This window comes from Symphalangus syndactylus, chromosome X, assembly GCF_028878055.3.
Source record: "Symphalangus syndactylus isolate Jambi chromosome X, NHGRI_mSymSyn1-v2.1_pri, whole genome shotgun sequence".
Classification (NCBI taxonomy): Eukaryota; Metazoa; Chordata; class Mammalia; order Primates; family Hylobatidae; genus Symphalangus; species Symphalangus syndactylus.
Window position 1 is genome coordinate 135,363,701 of NC_072447.2, and position 22,794 is coordinate 135,386,494.

Sequence of the window (22,794 nt, forward strand, 5' to 3'; positions counted from 1 at the left end):
GACATTAACTGAATTCTGAAGAGGCCTAAGACCTCTTGTAAATGTCTATATACTGAACTGTTTTTAGTGCTGGTATTATCAGACTCACAGAAACACCTACAAAACATTAAATGGCTCAAAGTGGGCTTATCAAGAAATGCCATCATGGGAACCACCTTAGAAATAGTAAAACAGGGCACAAGGGGCAAGAGAACTATGTATAGGGCAGCTGACACTTGACAAGGACCCAACCTCCTCCCTGACCCTCTGCACTGTTAAGAGACACATCAGTAATACTTTGCTCTGCCACAGCCTCTGATCTAAACTCTCTTCACTGCAGTTTTCTATCGGCCCAACTCCAGAACAGTGGTCAATGCAGAGAAGTTCCAGATTCGCATTTTTGAAGCATTTTGAAATACGGCAGAATAAAGTATTACCAAATTACATTTACTTTCTTAAAGAACAAAAATGATCATCCTTTTATTACTGTGCCATTTGTTGAATATAACCAAGAGAAAACATTTTAATGGAAAAATTCATGCATCTCATTGTTATGAAATGATTGATGCCCATCTGGAAAGTATGAAATAAACAACACTGGTTTCATATGTTACACTAGGGATGCAGGATAGACATGAATAACTGGGAAAGAGAAACTTCTAATAATGTATCTTAGAATATGCCTCAGGATTTCTGAGGCACAAGAGAAACTAGTAAGCATTCTCTCAAAATTTTAAGTTTTCTTTTATTAAAATAGAAGTGTTTTTCTTGTGTTAGTAACTTCAATCTTATAGGAGTAATAGGTGTAACACAATGGATATATTATCTACATAATTCAAAATACTGATGGTATATTTGGAAATAAATTTACTCTATGTATGAAATATAACATTGAGCCAAATCAGAAATTTAAATATCATTTTAGAATTACTAAATATTAGGATTAATATACTAGAGCATGAATAGCCTTCAAGTGAACTCCTGTGTGAATATGGATTCATAAAAAAAGACATAACCAAGAAGTTTATGCATTTTATTAGAAGAACAAAAAATAAACATAGAAGTAGCATACTAAAATGAGCTGCATAATGTGCACTTTTAAACATAAACAAGCACTACAGCACTATAACTTGAAAAAAATCAAAGCGTCTGCAGTTGAGGGAATGAGCTATTGCATTTTGGAGGAAAAATACTATGGGAAGAGTTGGTACTCATGAAATATTCTGGTCATTATTTAAATATGTTACACATGGCTAATAATTTTCTTATATATATTTTTAATCACCATTTTCCACCCAAATTATGTGCCTCCATTTTTCACATTATTCCAAATTGTTGTTATATGAATGCACAAAGTTAGCCCTTTAAAAAAGAATATATTTAGGAAAATCCTTCAAAAGTTTTTTAATTTAAATCATTGTAATTTGGGAGCATGGGGACAAATGGCTCATTTTCTGTTAAAGCAGCAACAATAATATTAAAAAGAAACATTTTGAAAAGGGCATTCATTCCCATAATCCAGTGATATGATGGTCATATCATTCTCTCAACCGCTAGACACAAAAGACATAGCAACAAAATAATTTGTTTCCATCACTAACAAATAGCATCTCTACACAGAAATAAAGCTCTGGAACCATGCAGTTTTATGACATAAATCTTTAGGTTGTGTGTTTTCAGAGAAAAAAAGCACTGCTTAATAGTTGAGTTACTTTTAGGTCTTGTTACAGAGGTATTTTTTTAAAAACTAATATGATGTAGATGCCTAGCAAGGATTTTGCAATATCTGCAAAGAGCTGCGACTTATTTCATAGTGATACATTTTTTTTACATATACCATAATTGTGGATGGATTCTATTTAAAGATAAAATTTCTCTTCAATAATCCAGCTTTTGAGTATTAGTGATTCTCTTACAGGCAAGAACAAGTAGAAGGGCTGGAAACTGCACAAATTAGTCAAACTAAATACTTTCTTGAGGTTAGTAATAGAGGGCTTTTTTGGGGGGGGGCCTCATTTACATCCATTTGTTATACTTAATTCCCTAATTTGTCTTACTTATTGAAACACAGCCTCTATGTTGAAACTCCACAGTATGACCCCGTGGCTGTCAGCATGTACACCATGTCATCTATTCATGGGGTATCTTCTGTGATGCTTCTACGATTATTCCTACTAATTTATAGGTGATTTTTCCTGACTTAAAATGTCATATCTCTATTGACCTTAGAAAAATACATTCTTGAATCTGGCTTATTCACAAAGAAATGTCCATATCAGTACACAGGTTAAATTGGGAAATTATGTTGGAGATAAGGCTGAAGTTGGAGTTCCTAACTACAGAATGAAGGAATGCTTACATTTTATATCAATGGAAATGCTGGTCAGATTGTCAGGCTGTTTGTTGTATGGCTAACTCTAAGTGATTATGGGCTGAGGGAAAAGAAAATTCTAGCCAACTGGCCCTGAGGTATTGGACAACTGTAAGGCTTGGATTGCTTTCTGGCTTTGGCTTATTTTTCTTTCTCTGTAAATGGGAACTATCAAAACGAGTAGCAATACCAACTCCACCAACCCCAGGATGGGCTCCTTTTCTAGGTACTAAAAGTACCTGTGGTGATCAAATGCTTAACCTTTCTAACCTTGACCTCTTCTAGGCCTCATTTCCTGGGGGCAAAAAGAAAGTTAACTGGCTATCTGTAGGTGGTGTGGGAGCTAAAATTGGCAGAGATGGTCAGATTGAAACAGTCTTCCAGCTCCTGTGTTACGTAAGATTTTGGCTGGTTCTCTTCTGTTTAGTTAAAACAAAACAGTAGGAGGCTGAAGTGGCACAGTTAACTACTTTGTAATCTGGTAAAGGTAGGTCAGAAAACAGCTTCCACTGAACAGGTATAATGTAAATAAAGCTAGTTATAAAGTTGTGCTAGGAGCATTTTTTTTCCTTTGTTGAAGGGAATGAACTGCCCTATGCTGGCCATCCTTAACTGTTAAGTATCATCTTTCAATGGTTACTGATTTGGTTTTGGTTACTGGATCTTAAAGGAGGAACAGTGGTCAACATTAACAATTTGTCACTTAAAACATTTTAACTGACACATATATCAGCTGATCGCTTTCTGTGAAAGATGAAATCTGATTCTATCATAACGGTAATATCTATCTTGTAATACATGAGGTATTTCACTGCTTGCAACCACTGAAAAAGGAAAACTTGTTCTAGAAACTGCCTGGTTTTGTGTGTGTGTGTGTGTGTGTGTGTGTGCACGTGTGCGTGTGTTTATAGTGGGGATTAATTTAAAAAGCAAACAATCTTTGCTAATGATCTTGTTAAAAGATGAAGTTATTCTACTCTCGTTCAGTGCTGTTAGCTGAGGCTGACCTGCTACCTGTTACTAGCCTTCTCTTTTGGTGACCTGTAGCAAACTAGAAAGCCTCCATAACAGCAAAGCAACATTATGCTTTAGTTAAGTCTTAGAGCAAAAACACCCTCCTTTTCAAAGCCTTAGAAATAACTCTCTCTTACTAACTTTTCCACTATTATCACAGACTTCTTACATTTAAAAAAAGCTCCAAGGATTGCTTTCATGGACTATGTACATAAGTGCAAAAAAGGTGTGTCTCACACATCCGCACCCTAACTGAGACAGTCAATTAACTGCAGCATGTGTTTCTTAAACACTGTTAAGGGGTCATTCCACAGTATCTTCATGTATAGTTTTAAAAATATGAATTAATTTCAAAAGAGGCTTTAGTCATGCATTAATCCTCACATAGCTATATTTGCTTATGTAATTCCAGAAAACAGAATTTTTGCAGCTACAGCTATGCCACTTGAATAGGGTAATTTTGAATTGTTATAAAAAAGTTAGATAATGTATTAAAAATGCAATGATTGTGTTTTGAAGTCTAAATACTGTGGAATCACCCTATCCACACAACAAATTCTATAAACTATAAAGCCTGATTCTAGAATCCATGTGTTATAAACTTTTTCACAAAAAGTCACACAAGGACACAAATTCAGCTTTTATATATAGGCCTTTGGGATTAAAAAAGAACTCAACCATGTCTGTTTTCATAGTTTTGAGCTGTATTTTCTACATGCTCATACTGTCACAAATCACCTATAGTTTACAAGTAAAATGTTCACATACACAAATGTCTAAAGGTAGCCATGTTGTAATTTTGTTGCCAAAGCAACAACTAAATATAATTAGATAACAATTATTATTTGTATATAAAGTTAAATTTGTTCTTAAATTGTGAACTATAAAGGATAGTTTTGGACTATAATCTGTATCTTGTCATACTTCAGTGTCAGTTTAGAACCTAGCTAGGCGGGCAGAATCCATGCAGTAAAAGCTTAAACTTTCTTTAACTTTCCTTCGAAATTAAATTGATTAGTTACTTAGAGCTACAGAAAAGCAATAAAGTGAAACCTTAAAGATGAACAATAAGAAAAATGAAAATATGGTACCAATTAGTGAGTTATATTTACAGTTTGATTAGGCTAGCAACTAAATTTACAAAAAAAGTTGTTATACTCTTGGACATGCTATGTATTCTAGTGCCTTCTACAGGCACTGGTTAAACAAGGCTACTGTCTTAGTATATCTAGTCATCAGAATTGGGAAATCAGATTTCCCTCATAAATTTTGCCTATTTCTGTTTCAATGTATGTGAAATGTATTTGAGAGAAAAATAATGAGGATTTCAGTTTCTAATCATTCTGTACCTCATAGCCTACCCTACAGACTAAAGGAACTCGGAAAACTTGTGGCTGCATTTTACCTAAGAGCATCCTTATCTATACTCTGCAAAGAGGGGGACAAAGAATGAAATAACATTTCAAGTAGCACATTAACTTTCTCTCTTATTTAATAAAATGTAATGTAAATGTCATTCCTTATTCAGACATCACTATGCTTATTGGTAATGCTACTTAAAACAGATTCAAGTTGCAAAGATTAATTTCATTCAGTTTCTGCTGATGGTAGGGAGGAGGTACTTGCTTTTTCCCAAATTGGAGAGCAGGTGAGCTGAGGCCCTCCCATTAGTGAACACCGCCTAGTGGTATAGGACAACACTTATGGCAAGATCAAAGTGCTTCAGCATGTTCAAAAATGGATGAAAAAAATTGATGGAGTAGAGAGAAGATGACTTTCCACATCATGATTTACTACAAATTAAAGCCTCTGATCTAGAAAAGTGAAATGAAATGCCACAGCTGGTTGTGGAATCATGCTCCAATTACAAAAGTAAATACTGTATTTAAATAGCAATTTTATGAATCCATTTATTTTATCTTAATCCCTCTTTAAAATATACGTATGTTATGGTCACATAGTACTTTTTTAAAAAGTTGACACTACTAAAACCCTCTTAAAGATAACTTTTAGATTATTTTCTCTGTATACATGACCCGTTTTATCCAAGTTTCAGCACTTTCGCATATTTTTTGCAAAAGGCTGAGAAAAATGGACAAAAACAATAAATTTGGATAAATAAAAAGAGGCCCCTCTAAAATACAAAGCTTATAAAATGTTAACTAAGAATCATAAGTGATTAGAATTTTATATATACAATTCATCCAGTAAATTTTTGTTTAGAGTCACTGATTAGTTTTGTGACTTGTCTTTTTAAATGGAAATTTATAGTCTAATGACTTATCTTTCTTCTTTTCTTTTCTTGAATAAAGATAATTTGAATAAGTCATTGCACATCTAGTTTAAAGAGTGCTATCTTAAAATTGTATTTTTTCCCCAAAACTCTATTGAATTTGATCAAAACTTTAGGGCTTTGAGCTTTCTTTAAGTTCATTTAGAAAACAACTTTTAAAATGCCAACAATGTAGAAAATTGTGGCACCAAAAATACAATGGCCCTAAATACCCCTCACTGAACCTTTTACTTTAAAGTAAGTCATTGTTAATGTCTTCCAGTGCTTAACGCAACATGAAAACAGCTGTACTCTAGGTCTATTATCTATGGTTTATGTATACCTTTGCCCAAAGTCGAAAAAGTTAAGTGAGATAGTTCACTGCATGCAGATGTCAAACTACACAAAAGTTCATTTTCCACAAAAAAGTTCTTGTCTCCTTTAAGGAATGTATCCAGACTAGCTCAGGTGCATCCCTCCTGGATTCATGTAATCAGATCTGCCCTTCTGGAGAGGCACCGGTACAGACCATACAAAACTCAGTTCCATACATGATGAATTTCAAAAAGGCATACACTACTTTCTTCTATAGCAATGTTAAGATTTCAGAAACAGAAATTAACTGGTTCAAAGAGTCCATAGGTAGAGGTCAGGACAACTCTTGATCTCTAATTCCACGCAACATTGTCAACAGCTGACAATGGCTCAATACAAGCAAGGCTGTTTAGAAAGCACTGTTGATCAGGATTTGGATGGATAATCAAGATCAACAGAGTATCAAGTCCCAGAAAGCTAATTTTGCTCTCTCGTATTCTGAGCCAAATGGGTCTGCTTTGGAAGAGAGCATCAAATGTTCTGAAGCACAAACAATGTGAAAAGGAGGAACAATGGGAAGCAGGAGATATTTCTGGGTCCCACAATGGCTAAGGTAGACTTGGGCAAGTCATATGCCCCTGGATTCAGTTCCATCAACTATGAAAAGGATTTTGCTAATTCCATTGTTCTGTGATTCAAACACTTCTAGCCAGCTTAAGGTATCCTCAATCAGATTTGCTTTTTACTTGTCATTTTCATGAAGGAGAAAAACAATTATATATATCTATATCTATCTATATATATATATAGATATATGATGGTTTTATACTTTCTGGTGGAAGAACACCTATTTACTAGAAAATATTAAATCTATTACTTAATGTAAAATGTCATATGTTTCCACCACTGTATAATAACATTAATAAATGAGTGGATGAGATATGTCACACACCACAGGAATTATTTGGTTGTAAAATTATTTCATAAGTATTAGTAATGTGAATTCAGCTGAGCTCTGTGGAGTATAGCTACTCTGTCTCATTCAAAGGGTGCTAAAACCCGCTCTATTGTCGTTTTCAAACATATATAAAGGCAAACGAATCCAAACAAGCAAAAAGGAGGCTTGGTTATGATGTGAGAGGGTCTGACGTTAAAGTTTGGGCAGGGGGACACTTGCCATATATCACAGGTGCTTTCTCCTTCACTGAACTGTTTAACAAAACGAAACTCAGTTGAACCGAAGCTAAAGACAACCACAACCATCTTTCCAGCTCTTTTGAATAAATCAAGGAATAATTGTAAGTGCTTCCCTGTTCCCTGTCCTAGCCATTTCTCCAAGCCTGTACTCAGGCTCCCTCTGTGATCAACAGAGAAGACTGTCCATTTGGGGAGGAAAGTCCTCATTTGTAACCAATTCTCTTTCACCCTGACTGACTTTTGCTAGATTGCATCTTACTTGTTATTCAAAGACTAGTCTAAAGAGCATGAGCCATTTGCATTTGGAAAATGGCATTTGTGTAAAAGGTGACATTGCCACGGTTTTACACACTTTCCTCCAGTATGTAAAAACTATCTCCATGCCCTCATCTCTCTGTTTGATTTATAACTTGTAATTAGCATATTTTTAAGCTCCCAAGTACCAGTTTCTCAGCTGAAGATGACAAATGGCTCAGTTTTAGACACTCAACTTAGGAGACAGGATTCTCAAGCCACACACAAAAAAAATCTAATGGGCACTTTACATAATTTTTAGTATAAATGCTGAGAAATTCATTTAAAGGTAAAGTCTTATTTGCCAAGCTATTTAAGAAGAGTGAATTAGGGGTTAATGTTTTATGAAGTTCTCTGTTTGTGCAGGTAATTATTTCTCTCTTTAAAAAATCTAGCAATTTGGTTGTATTATGCAACATCAGATCTGCAGGTACAAATTATACACATGCATGTTAATGAGCAGGTTTTGTGCACATTCAAAAGTGAGGCGTTTTAAATGTCAGTCCCAAGAAACCTACAGAAATAAGAAAGAGAGCATATTTGCATGAACCTGTCATGTTTTTAAGCACACGTACTTCTGTTCCCCACTAATAACACTTTAGTTGAAATCAAACACCACACATATACAGCAAAACACTACAGTATGTAAAAACCTAACACAGCACAACACAATACGACACAAGAAATGGTACTGAATATATTTGTTACATCCTGAATCAACCCAATAGACTATCTTGTAAACAAAATAGTAAGGTAACACTTCAAAAACAGATTAACAATTTATCCACCAAGAATGTATATAGTAAGCCAAAAGCTCACTGTGGGAATACACTTAGCATGGTTATTAGAAAATCACAAAGAGTAATGTAACAAGTTACCAAATTTTATGGTCATGCTCTGCTTGATAATTCAAATAGGATGGATGGTAGTTATTAGTTTTCTATTCATGTTGTTTTAACATCTCCATTGATTTTTAATGCTTTATTTTTTATTTGAATTTGCTGGCTGGCAGGTTTGCTTTGCTTAATACATTGGCTGCAACACGCTTATTGTTGTGTTGGTAGAATAAGACATACGAGAATATATATAGAAAGGCCATATGGAGGTTTCCATGGAAAGATTCTGATACTCCATAACTCTGCTGTTCAGAATTTCAGCTGAAATGGAAAAAAAAGAAAGAAGGAAAGAGTGAGAAATATTGAAAGGTTATTGAACGAAGAGGAGTCAGGAGAGTGTGGTGGGTCTTGTTCCAGTTCTGTCTGTTAACACTGCCAAAATATCCCCAATCTGAATTTCAGATTGAAATGGGGCTTTTGAGAATGATCATGAAAGAACCATGTATCTATGATAGTCTATGATACCCTTTGACTGATGTGGAGAACTGTCCTAACAGAGATGCACTCCAATGTTTAAGGCATTATCTATCTACTCAATGCCAATACTTTTTGTTGAACATACACCCGTGTGTCCACCTTTCAACTGGCATGTACTGAGAAAACATGTTTGATACCGAACATTTTGAAATATGCAAGTATTAAATACACTTTCAACTTTTTCTCTGAATGTTTTAGAGCCATGCAGAAATAGCCTACCTGTGAAATCTGGGTATTGTATTGTACAAAATTACATTTTTGAATTTTAGAGAAATTTTTAGCACCTATTACATATTGAAGTGATTATGTTCTGCCAAATATCTCTACATTTCTAACAAAATCAAGCAAGAAGGAGTCACTCTTCCCAAACATGCTCTGTTGGAAAGTTAATTTGACAACTTGTGGTTACCTTGATGTAAAGCAGCTCATGAAAGTTGGGCAAGTGTTGGCAAAACCTACATTATCATGTTTAGTGCTATTCCCAAGTTGCCACTATCCCAAATGACACCCCCGGAAACAATTACAATTTATAGCTCCCTCAGTTATCCCATGTGCTCAAAGGTGCCTTTTAAAATCCTTCCTTATGATTGAGGAGACCTATTTATTTAATGTCCAGTCGGCTATCTGCTCTGTCCAGAACACTTAGTGTTCTAAGCCCGTGTGTCCTCAGCAGGAAAGAAGGGCTAGCTGGGGTCTGGGGAACTAGTTCACTAGGGAACAGAACTGCTGCCTCCTTCAACCAAATGACACACTCCAGGTGTGAGAACTTCAAACTTTCGATGACGAAGGTATGCAATTCAGAGTTGGTACACTATTTTAGTAAGTCCCTAGAATTAATTAAAATACCTAGGAATCTTAAGTGGCTTCAGAAGTCACATGTTCTTAAGTGAATGATTGCTCAAAAAAGTGTGTGCCATGATGGGCACCAGGCAAAGAGGAGATTGAGGGGGAAGGAGAAAAAAAAAATCCCACAATAACAAAAATTTTAAAAAAGAGACATGATTGGAATGAAAATAATGACTCAGTTACTAAATTATGTCACTCAAAATTCAATACAATGTCACATGAGAGGCATAGTGCTCACTGTGTTTAACATAATCATATCAGTCAAATCCTGAAAATTCTTGTTTGATCTTCAAAAAAACAGTAAAGCTATAAAATGGTTAAAGAATTACAACTCAAAAGTAATCTGTGCCTCTGGCTAACAAATCATATATTCCTTTAATAATAGGAAAACATTTAAGCATGTGTTAGCTCATTGAGAAAATACAGTACCAGCTGTCATTGCCATATAAAAAATATTGCATATTTGCGCTCACATTTCAATTTGGAAAATTTATAATGTATAAATCAAGCTCTACATCACAAGCAATGTCTATGAATGAAAATATTTACCGAAGCCTTTTAGCAAGTGCAATTGTGTAAATAAAATATGTAGCCTATAAATATTACTTATATTAATACTTAAAGAAACTTACTGTTCTACTGGGAACTTCTACATCTGTGAAACAAACATGCTGCTATTCAGTTCATCTATTGATAATTGGGGTATCTATAGTAGTAAAAAAGATTTTAGATTAAAATAGTTTCTTGAGAGAATTCTGTTTATGTTGTTATATATGTGGAACTTTTAGTCTGTAAGCATGGTTCCCACTTTAATAAGGCAAAATGGCCCTAATACTATACAATAATTATTGTATGTATCTCCTTATAATTTCAAGACTCCCCCCAAAATTATAATTTGCCTTGTGAACTCTGCCTAGAAATACCTAAAGCAAATAAAAATCAAAACAACAAGCACATCTAATGTCCATATGAGAAGGAACTTCTGATGTAATCACTGGGAAATGATAAGGATATCCATGTCTTGGAAAGAAATGTGATATTTTGTTTTCTCTCCAGTGGATCTGAAGGTAAAGGTGATGACTATACTAAGCCAAAGTTTAAACACAATAATCAAAAATGGCAGTGAAATAAATTCTCTTGACCAATGAGGAAGCATTTAAGTAATATTAAGTATATACATTTGAGGATTGGTGTGTTACCAGTAATTAAATATAGAATATCAAGAGCAACATCTGGTAACCAATCAAAAATGAGCAAAACTCCTCTGATTCATCTTGGGATGAATAGCAAAGCACATATAGCATTCTAGAACATACACAAAAATAAAAATTCTAAATGTGACAATGGCTTAAGAAACACATAAGAATCTCACCAATCCAAAAAGCATATACTGTGCATTACCAAAACATTGTAGTTATCTCGATCTGAACAGCTTAAATAAATGGCCAAACCTGATTGCCTGTAGTTGGTGCAGCGAAGGGAACGCTGGTGGCAGGTGTTGTTGCTGCAGACACAGTGGTAGGTGTAGCACCGTGCATCATGGGCACTTTCAGTTGAAAACCATAGAAGCAACACACGGGAGGGTAGAGGATTTATGCAACCATGACATTTACGATGGAATGAGGTGTGGTAGGTATCACAGCAACAAGCCATGTGACATCATAACGACGAATACATCAGGGTATTCATGCAATCACAGTCAGTGCAAAGCAACACAGCATGGAAGGGGGGAAAATTAAAAAAAGAAAAGGGGAAAGCCAATTATAGTTACCAATATGGAAAATGGAACCATTCTCAACATTTAGTATGTTTTTGAGCGGAATCCCATTGTAGTTTACTCAAAAGGCTAAATTTTCAGAAGGGGCTATAATGAATGCATATGAAAACAAAAATCCAATGTTACAAGGGCTATCTATCTGAAGCTAGTTAAGCAGACAAGTAACTGGACTGCGCATTCAAAATGGAATTAAGGAATCATAAATTGGAATTTAGGTTCACTGACTTATGGACATGAATGCCGTCACTAGATTTGCAGGTGCAAATAGACAGTTATATGTATATGTACCTGATCTGCATGCAAAGACATGGTAGGTAGACTGGTTGGTATGTGGTAGCGGGGCAGATATGAAGAATACAGTGAACTATGCATGCAAGTTTTTAAGTACGCCTCTGGCAAACTCCTGGGAAATTTTGGCCATTTATCAAACAAATACATGGAGTACTTCACAGTAAATCTTGTCTTCACAGCAACTATTATAGCTCCAATGGTTAGCAGCTGTGAAATCTCTTGCAGGATGTTTTATCTTTGCCTTTTCTAGTTTCTATCTCATTTAGAAAGTGTTTTGGGTGCTTTCTGATGTCTAGCTCATTTCAGAAAGCAAACCAGGGAATTAATGTGTGAATGGCAATGTGTGAATGGAGAGCATGTATATGTAATAATTTATCATGTCTACATCAATTAAATTCAGATTTTCTGAAAGTCTACAGAGAAAATGAATGGCCAGAGAAAAATTAACATGTGCAATGCCATAGAAACTGAAAATGTACCCCAAATGGCGATTAACAGAAACTCCATAGTTATCCCTTCCACTTATCTCTAGTTACCCATTACCCAGAGCCATCTCTGTTGTCTCATATGCCAATTCTAAAAACACTCTTGTTTTCCCTTTGGGAGTGCAGCAATTGTACAGGAAGCAGACCCACTAAGAATGCAGTTTGCATTCCTAAGCAAAGCTCTGAAGGTGAAAGGACAAGAGAGCATCTTCAAGAAAACTGTCACAAAACATGAAGGCAAAGACACATTTCTCAAACTTGCGGAAGTCTGTTCTAATTGTACACATTATGATTCAAAGGTATACATATTGTGCTCCTGTTGGTATTAATGGAAATGTTTATTAATTCCTACAGAAGACAGTCAAACCCTCAGTAACAGGGGTTTGACTCCATTCCCAGGGTTCAGATCTCGCTATGTTAGTGAGTGCTGCTACTATGTGGTTGTCATTTTGAACTTTATTCTCAAGAAGCCTGTTAGTAGTGCTTTTGGGGCTCTGCATCTACTCTGGTACACCAAGGTGACAAAGGTTAATTTGTTGCAAACTCTCAAAAGGGATGGGATGGCCTGGATTGATGTGAGACGGTAGAGTGGGACGGGGTGGGATCATTTCTCCTTGCATAGAACAGAGCTATTTTCTCCTGGTCTGTTCCTTGGGCCCATGAGGACTGTAGGAGCTGTGAACTCCCCATTCCTTTCTCATGCTCTTCAGTATTAGTGCTGTATAAAATGGTTTAGAGATGGCTATCATATTGTGTTAGTGGCTAACAAAAGGATCTGTGTGCAACTGCTTGTTAAAAATCACATAACACTCAAAGAGTCATTTTGAAATGATTCTGTTGTGCCTAGCTTCTGTGCCAATGGTGCTTCAGGCTAGAACACTACAGGATTCATTACAGAACACTGCAGAATCCTCTGGCTTTGCTGAACTCATCCTCTCACAACATGGGAACATTGAATGCTTTAAGTCGTATAGATAACTTTTTCAGGTGGGAATTGCTTCATTGTACTTTACAAGTTATACATTTGAGGTATTTTACAATTTTTAAATAATACATGTTAAGCAAAGAACAAAACTGCCCAGTGTGGCTAGTTTCAAATATTGAAAAACAAACGTTTTTTTAATATTTCAGTTCCTGTTGTTAGGGTAGAAACAGAGAAATGACAGGGCCAGTATTAGGCCACAGTGGCAACCAAGTAGGACTTGAGAAAGTAGGACTATTTTGATGCTACAAAGACATAAAACAGAAAGCACCATTTTAAACCTTAACATACTCAGAAAATTTCCAGCCACATCTTTCAGTCATTCATCTTTCATAGTCACAACAGAAAAACACATTTTTTCAGATTAGAAAATGTTGATAATTTTTGTAGAAAACCTACCAATATTTGAAGCGGGTGCCATGCACAGTATTGGCCCTGTACACCATGCAGAAAAGCGTGGAAAGTAAAGAAAAGAGATATTTGATTATTAAGGATTTACTGATAGAAATACATTTTAACAGAAAGATTATTTCTTTGCAATATCAATTACTCAGCACATGCAAGTCCAACAATCTCCCAGGTTTACAATTACAGATTAGTTTTAAGGTCACAAACCCAGGTAATCAAAATAATTCTTGGATTCTTAGGTACAAAATGAGCTATAATTTTTCTTTAAAAGAATTAACTCACTTAAATTACATATTTGTTGTGGACAAATACATCCTAAATAATTTTTATAATAAGAGAATTTTAATTTATTACACATATCATTTTCTAAATATGCTCCAGAATCTCGTATCTGGTGTCCGTATTTCTATTTAGAGTATTAATCTGTTAACACTGTCTCCTCCACTGTCTCATAGTCAATAGGACTTGACTATGAATATATGGCAAAGAGGTTCCATTAAGAGAGACCTCTTAGCTGGACAGGCTTTTATGTTGCTACTAATTAAGGGGAAGGGAATTTTTCTGACATTTTTGCTTATGAAACTAGATTTTATGTTGGCCAAATCTGGCAAAAAATTCAAACTTGGAAACAAAGTAACTGTAGTATTAAGAAAAACTATGATGAACAGCATACATTTTATTATATTCAACCACCTTGACTAGACTTCCAGGGCTACTGAATTCATTCCATAGCTATAATACAAATTGGAAGTAGCCAAGGTAGAGTGATCTAATGTGTAGGTAAATTACCACAATTTTTGAAGAAAAAATTGCTAGGAATAAAGTCATGTCAACTCATACTGGTTTTCTCTTTTACTCTGTAGACATTATGTGTTTTTTTCTTAGGTTGGGAGAAAATATCTAAATTATTAGATATCAGTAGTTACTTATTATAGGGGATGTAAGAAAGTGCTGAAGAATTCCATATTTCCTCTCAGAAACTATCATATAAATGTATACAAATTGTATAATTTAAATGATGGCATGAAGGACTGCTGTGGCTAGTAATTAAAGACTGGTGTTTTACGGTACCTTTCGAAATTAATTAACTGATTAATTTACTAGTTAACCAATAAGTTTTCTCAAGTCCGAGTATTAACAAGGATTTCTAAATTATTTTTTAAAACATATGTTATTTTCATTTAAAAATAGTTTCCAATCTTGGGCATTTAGCATTCTGTCAAAAAAAAAAAAAAAAGGAAAAAAAAAACTGCTGTACTCTCAATGGTTAGAATTTTCAATTTATTCCTAAGAGACTATATGCTCATTCTTAAACTACTAAACCACTGGAAGAAAATTAGTTTCCCCCCAATATATGATATGTAATTGAACAAATTTCTGGCTTAACATTTTCCATTCAATTTCGTGTAAAACAGGCTATTAAATATAGCTGAATGTAGGAGATAGCAAAATACGCTGCAAAATGTCAGAAAATATAAACTGCTATGTATTTTATATTAACTGATTCAGGAGTTACAGGCTGAAACTGTTTAATCTAGATTATACTATATTATGCACTTAGGGTAGTTTTATTTTAACTACCTTTGGCATATCAAAGACATATTGACAACGCATTTCCATAATATCGAAGCTGGGAGTTTTTTCCTTTTTTTTTGACAGCATTCTACTGTCTGTGACAGTGATACCTAAGAGTCAAGGAATTAGTTTGAGACTGAACCAAGTGAATTAGTCATAAGCAAAAACCAAGAAATGCTAAAAAGAAAAATGTTGATACTTTTTCCTAGTTTGATTTCAAACCATGAATTTTCATGAATTATAGAAAAACAAGTAGTTCTAGATACTAGCAGATAAGCATAACTTCCTTGTTTTATTTTTAATCAAAATATATGTCGACAGTCCTCCTATACAAGCTCTTTGAAAGCTGTTTTGCATTGTATACATTCACAACATCACCAAACTCGCTGCAGTGCCTAGAGCTGTGTTCTCACCTGCAGGGATAAATGCCGGCTGTGGGAGCTGCAGGTTAGTCAGAGCCTGTTGGCAGTGGAAAACAGTGGGATTAAAGACCGGAGTGGCACCATTGGGCTTTTCCAGTGCTGATCTCTTTGGTATCAGTTGCAGTGTACCAGGCTGCAGGGCCTGTGGGGGGAGAGATGGTACTAGTACTAGAGAAAGTAACAAATGTACTCAAACCAAGCAAGCACCAGTCATATAAGGTACTTCCTGGGAATCCTCCGTAAGGGTATCCATTGGGCAAGACACTGGATAAGCAGTGGCCCCACAGCAAGGTAACCAAATGCAGAGATAAGGGGGTTCACAGCCGTGTACGGTGGCTCACGCCTGTAATCCCAGCACTTTGGGAGGCTGAGACTAGCAGATTGTTTGAGCTTAGGAGTTTGAGACTAGCCCGGGCAATATGGCAAAACCCCATCTCTGAAAAAATAGAAAAAGTAGACAGGCATGGTGGTGCATGCCTGTGGTCCCAGCTACTTGGGAGGCTGAGGTGGGAGGACTGCTTGAGCCCAGGACATCAAGACTGCAGTGAGCTGAGACCACACCACTGCACTCCAGCCTGAGTGACAGAGTGAGAGCCTCTCTCAGGAAAAAAAAAAAAAAAAAAAGGTAGTCCACTACATGAGCAGTAGTGCAAAACAGAAAAAAATGCAAAAAAAAAAAAAAAAAAAGGTTTTCAACTTCACTAATTTAGACCTCATTTGGGCAGGATATGACAGAAAGCTACTACAGTAAACAATCATTTATAATTAATATCTCAGGGATACTCATCTATGAATCTATAAAAATGAGATTAGCAGAAGCAACAGATATAGCAGGAAAGAGATTTCTGCCTGTTAAAACTCCGATACAGATCTACGACATAAATGGCATATAGGTGATAAAACAGATGTTGGTAGATCAGAGTCTGACACTGTCGCCCCATAAAATAAAATCCAATTTATACAAAGACTTCAGGTTCAAGTCCTATAATTATATATCTCCTAACTAACATGTAAGGAAAAAGCAAATGAATATTTCCTCCCCCACCACCTACCTCACCCATGTACTATGTAGATAGTTAGCAAAATATATGCAGTTCTTATTTATAGAGGCTTGCTGTCCATTTCGGTATGCACCATTTGCTTTGTTAAGTTCTTGTAAGGTTTAATTCTAAAACCTATTAGCATTTTTAAACCATCCTTTCATGTCTACAGTTCTTTCAAAATCCCACTGTGCTTATAATACTCAGTGAAACTTGCCCCTGGATCAGATTCTTTGGAGAAATTTAACACTACTTTACATTTTTTTTTCTCAGCAAATTGCACGTTACTTAAAAAACATGTCCCAGCAACAACAATTAGGTATGCTCCAAATTCTTAAGGAAACAGGAATGCTTGTGTTGAGTAACTATCCTACCATGTGTCCAAAAGGGTAATGCCATGACCTCCTTCCTGTGGATAACAAAGGTCTCAAGGTATCTCTATTTTCTTTTGGGAACTCTACTGTCAGTGCACACACTGTGACAGATCTGCTTTTCGTTTCACCTAAATAAAGAAAAGCATGCTAGAAGAGTGAGATAAAATAAACTGAGTAGCTTTAGAGATATAAAATTTCCAAATTTATCCCAGCAGACCAGGTGGCAAAGGTTAGGACTAAAATCATAAACCATGAAACAAAATCTATCATTTCGAATGCCTTTTATTACCATTGGGAGAAAATGGTTTTGCTGAACATTTTAACTAAGACAGAAGACCTACTTATCTGGTTGTTAAAAAGATTTCCCTTTGGTATAAATGGGGAGTGTCCCCTTCTCTTGAAAGTTGGCAGCGTGGTATGATCATCAGAACCACAGTTATGATTGGGGTGATGTAAACTACAAATTGGGGTGAAACCTAGATGAACATTCAACAGGTAGACGCTGGTAAGGTAGTACTGCTTGTTTATGGCTGGGGTGTATCCTGATGGGTCAGTGCCCAGTTCCAATTGGGTGGTGATTGTACTATTAAACTCATAAACCTGCTGAAGAGGTGTGAGACTGTGGATGAACTAAGTATCAAGTATCAACCCTTTGTGTCTTATTTTTTTTTAAATACAAGCTGCTTTCTGTGAACTCAACCTGAGCTATATACATGAACAAGGTAAAAATGTCTCTTTTACAAAGCATGTCCACTATGAATCCTTAAAAATACAAAAAGCTTGAATTTCTTCATGAAGCCTTCCTTTATTTAATCTTACCTCTATCAAATTCCTATGGGCCAACTTGATCTCACTGCTAAGACCCTGCTGTGATCAGTTACTTAAAAGAGAATTTTATATTGATATTCACAAGTAACAATTGAAAGCCTATGATATAATATTTAGCTCTCTACATGGAAATTTGAGGCTGACTTGTAACCTATGCATTCTATCAAACACACTCAAATAATCAGAAATGGACAGATGCATATGAAGCTATTTTCATAGCTTATAATTATCCCATTCAAAAGCATTTAAGACAAAAAGAATTTGGTAAAGTCTTTTTTAGCATTCATTAACAGATTATGTTGTTCAGATCAAGGGAGACAGTAAGTTTGTTCTACTTTGGTGCTCAGATCCTTCACGATATAATGAGTTCAGTTCTGACAAAAAGTGGAGCCAGTCCAAAAATGGTACTGTGTCCTTGAAACCATAAACTACTAGGAAAAGTGGGAGAAATTTGCAGTATTTGGCTTAGACAGGAGACATGAGAGTCACTCTCACTTGGAATAGGGACTGACTTCTTTTGTGAAGTTCCAGTTGCAGCAAGATAAATTTCAACTCAGTATGAGGAAAACCTTCTTAATAGGGATGTTTGAAAATAAGTGTCTCTCTGTTGTGAATAGGCAAAGTCTCTGTCATGGGAGTCCAAACTATGAATGTTTGTGAGGAGATTTAGCTCACAGTGCATCTCTTGGGCTTCAGGGTCATGTCAGTGCTTTTTCCACACCCAGGGAACATGAGGTTTCCTGTGGGTTTTGTCCTTTATTGGGGCTGTTATGCCTTATTACACAAGGAAAGGTCCAGGTAGAAAAAGAAAGACATAGCAAGCAGCACATCAAAACAATGGACAGCTGTGGCAAACTTAAGTCATGAGAATTCCTGGTTCTCAGTGATCACACTGCAGTGTTACACAAATACTTTTCCTGCTTCCTACCTCTCAGTGTTACTAAGCAGCACTAACTGTTCCCTCAAAACTGGCTTCCTACAGCAACTTAAAAGTCAGGACTCTGGGCTGCGCACAGTGGCTCATGCCTGTAATCCCAGCACTTTGGGAGGTTGAGGCAGGAGGATCACACGAGATCAGAAGTTCAAGACCAGCCTGGCCAACATGGTGAAAGCCGGTCTCTATAAAAACTACAAAAATTAGCCAGAAGCAGTGGTGCACGCCTCTAGCCCCAGCTACTCAGGAGGCTAAGGCTAGAGAATTGCTTGAACCTGGGAGGTGGAGGTTACAGTGAGCTGAGATCACGCCACTGCACCCTAGCCTGGGCAACAGAGTGAGACTCCGTCTCAAAACAAACAACAACAACAAAAAACACACGACCACCCCCGTAAAACGAAAACAAAACAAAACAAAATAACAACAACAACAACAACAAAAAAAAACCCAAAGTCAGGCCTCTGCTCCCAACCATGTAGAAATTTCCCCCCAGACTAAGCAGGCTGCTGTCCTTGATACTATGCCTCTAGAGAGGAAAAGTGGCCTTAACCTTTAGGAAATTACAACCTACTTAATATCCTATCTTTTAAGTGCTGTGTTTTTGAAAGGCATTAAGGATGTTAGTAGCAAAGTGCCCATGAAAGTGGCTCACAGAGCAGAGGCAACTTTCTGCCTCTCTAGGATATTGAGGGTAGTGAAACTATAAAAGCACTAAAAAATAACTTACTGTTTAAATTATATAATTTACCCATACTCTGAAAATGGGAGAAAGAGCACAGTAGGTTAAAAGCATTAGTAAGGCTTTTAAATAATTATCTTTAGAAAATCTTAGTAAATAAAGTAGAATAAATAGGTTCTTTCTTCTCCAGCTTATAACCTTGACTGTTCATATTAAGGTCCACTCATGACCATCCATGATTATGGTTACAGGATATTAGACAAATTGAGGAATATACAAAGCATTTACCCTGAAACAGGCCACCAGTGCAGGCCTTTTCTTACCATGGCAGAGGCAGCTGAATGGTTCATCTGGTGATGAGCTGCCTTGAGTTTGGCTTGCAAGTGTGCAGGAGGATGAAAGTACTTGCATTTCTCCCGCGAGCATCGACCTTTGATGTAATCCATGCAGATTGTCACAGTATTATCACTCGCTTCAATCATGGAAGCATCAGTAGGGTGAGCATAGCGGCAATCATTCTCCCCACGGGTACAATTTCCACGCTGAAATTCTCGGCAAACCTTAGAACACACACATGCACATACACACGCATCACACTGATGGCTGGAAGCTGACTGGCTTTTATTTTGCTAGTGAATGTAACAGTAATTATATATACATTGAATATATTATATATGAACAAATCTAAAAAGATAAAGAATAATGTAAAGCCATATTCACTATGAGATATAAACAGACAGAATTTCTATTCCCAGAAAAAAATTCTATTCTCCCCAAAAGGAGGTTGTCCTTACATTGAAATAAAAATGTTTAAAAGAAGTATTACTGAAAACCAGTTTTAATTCTCCAGTTAATACACAGCGTTAATTAGTGTTTTTTTAAGCATAATTTAGCATAATTAGTGTTTTTTTAAGTCCAAGATGAGTCTTTATCACACCATAATGCACTGGTTTTCCAAAGTCAACTTGTGAACCATAACTGAGTTATATGTACAATCAGATTCTATTACAATACATTACTAGGCATTTAAGGGGCTGCAAATGGAGCTGACTTTATAAGGAAAAGACTAGTTATTTCAATGTACAAAGAATAACAATAGAAGAATGAAGGACTTCAATAAATCAAAAAGCTGTTTGAAATTTCTTTCAGATTTTCTTTTCTTTGGCATTGGGGGTATTTATTGCCTAGCACATCACTCTCAAAATGGAGAAAAAAGTTGAGGCACTATGAGACTAATTTACCTTCTGTGTTCATATAGCTTTACATTCTGCAATCATAGAGAGTTATATTGTCTACTTTTTTCCCACTTTGATTATTCTAGCAAGTAGAGACTCATTAACAAATACAGTAATCTGTTTCTGAAAGCTGGAGCCTAGGTAAAAGGAACATTCCCACAGAGGCTTCCTGTGCCATCGCACAGTCTATGGCTGGGTACACTTAACATATTGTTTGACCTACCATACAGCTGAATCAATGCACTTTATAACAAGGTATGACTGCAGTAGTAAAATGTTTAACAACCCTATAAGCTAAGAAATTTGGGTTCTCTTATTTAAAACACAACACATTGGGCTCTCAGAATACTGCTTTATGTGACGGTTAATATCTATTCTACAGGTATTTATATATATCTTCACAAATACCTCCAGTTTATCTGAACGCATCAGTTTTGGGCCAACAGCTCCTGGCATTGCAAGAGGTGGGTTTCCAGGAATCAGAACAGGTGTATTTGGTACAAGTTCTGCAGGAACAAGGCCCATCCCAGGATGTGGTATGTAAGGATTGAAAGCCATGGGAGGATTAGCTGGAAGTGATGGAGTCATGGGAAAAGAACCCTGTACGTTTAAAAGAGAAAAAAAGATGTTAGAGGTAAAGATTCTTCCTGTCATTACACAAAGAGGCATTCTTTCAGAAACATCAAAATTACTTACGCCACATCAAAATTTACCATTGTTTTCTTCTGATTTAGTTTTAGCCTCATACTAATTCCCTTAGAGGAGTTGCTTTTAAACCAACAAATCTCTTTAAGTAATAACTTTATTGGTAAGCTCATAAAATAAGCTACATGATTTTAACAGTCATGAATTAGCCAAATTAAATCTCACTGCTAGAGTCTGTTCCAAATGTGTTTCCTCCAACTCTTTCTTTATTCCCTAAAAACCATGCCACCAATGACATTACACATATGGACAATCTTCTTTGTTTCCTTACACAGGCATGGTCTTTGCATTCAGTCCCTTTCCTTCCTCCTTCCTCTTCACCATCAATACTGCTTGGCTGTAAGGCTGCTTGTCCTACCACAGGCCCCACCTGTACTACCAAATACTGGCTGTGCTTCTGTCTTCTTGGCCTGCTGACAATTATGGAACACAGCAAGGAGTTGAGGAAGAAAGTGATAAATTAGAAAAAGTGAGTGCTTTAATATCTACCTAAAATGAGTTTAGTATGGTCCATTATATTTTGTTGTTTTTTTAAATCAGAGGTCCTGTTTTTTAAATTTTTATGTGCACATAGTAGGTATCTATATTTATAGGGTACATGAGATATTTTGATACAGGCATACTATGTGTAATAATCACATCAGGGTAAATGGAGTATCTATCACCTCAAGCATTTATCATTCCTTGGTGTCACAAACACTCTAATTATACTCTTTTAGTTATTTTTAAGTGTACAAGAAATTATTGTTTACTGTAGTCATCCTAGAGGTCCTGTTTCACAAGCTAATCTGACTTGCCTAGCCTTGTCGTTTTCCAGGGGGCCAGATGATATTCATAGTTCAAAAGAAGGCACTAGAAATGCTACAAGAATCCCTGTTAGGCAGGAAGAGATAAGATAACAGGATTATATGGTACACAAACTAGAGTGTAACTTGTAAAAAAAAAAAAAAGCCTCAGAAATGCAAAAAACTATTACTGCTTTTTCTATTTTCAAAGATCCTGGACTCAAAAAGTTTAATATGTGTATTTCCTTTATTATCTGTTGCCATATTATTTATCACTTTGCTGTTTTCCAGTTTGTTCCACATGTGGGTATCTTTTCTTGTCAATGTGGTTTTATTCCTTTGATAGTTCTCATCTCCCCTATAGTACTCAACACTTACTGAATGACTGGTTGACAGATATACTCAATGATACATTTTAAAAGCTTAATGAATGAATAATAAATCACGACTAAATGTAGTATATTTCTAATAATGACTCTACAAGTTAGTTATTGTGAAACTGGTGGTGTCTCACTGTGTATTACTAATTGCATTGTTCCTTCTTGCTTTATAAAATTTTCTCACTTGAAAAAAACCCCGAATCTGTTGCATTTGCCAAACTGTGCCCATACCT

At 35.9% G+C, this 22,794-nt stretch overlaps 1 protein-coding gene across 14 annotated transcripts in view; it reads right to left on the bottom strand.

Annotated features, from left to right (window-relative positions):
• Nucleotides 1–998: 998 nt before the first annotated feature.
• MBNL3 (muscleblind like splicing regulator 3) overlaps nt 999–22,794 on the bottom strand; it is a 117,543-nt gene continuing 95,747 nt past the window's right edge. For 6 of the 14 annotated variants that reach the window (XM_055267011.2, XM_055267018.2, XM_055267010.2 and 3 more), the window contains 7 exons: nt 21,100–21,291; nt 19,780–20,016; nt 15,593–15,743; nt 13,596–13,631; nt 11,113–11,207; nt 10,294–10,367; nt 8,528–8,599 (listed from right to left, as the gene is read on the bottom strand). In XM_055267011.2, coding sequence (XP_055122986.1) covers nt 10,311–10,367; nt 11,113–11,207; nt 13,596–13,631; nt 15,593–15,743; nt 19,780–20,016; nt 21,100–21,291 — 768 coding nt within the window. In that variant the 3' untranslated portion in view covers nt 8,528–8,599; nt 10,294–10,310. Of the gene's footprint in view, nt 8,600–10,293; nt 10,368–11,112; nt 11,208–13,595; nt 13,632–15,592; nt 15,744–19,779; nt 20,017–21,099; nt 21,292–22,794 lie in introns of all 14 variants that reach the window. The other 8 variants (XM_063635349.1, XM_055267013.2, XM_063635348.1 and 5 more) reach the window with 4 other exon arrangements.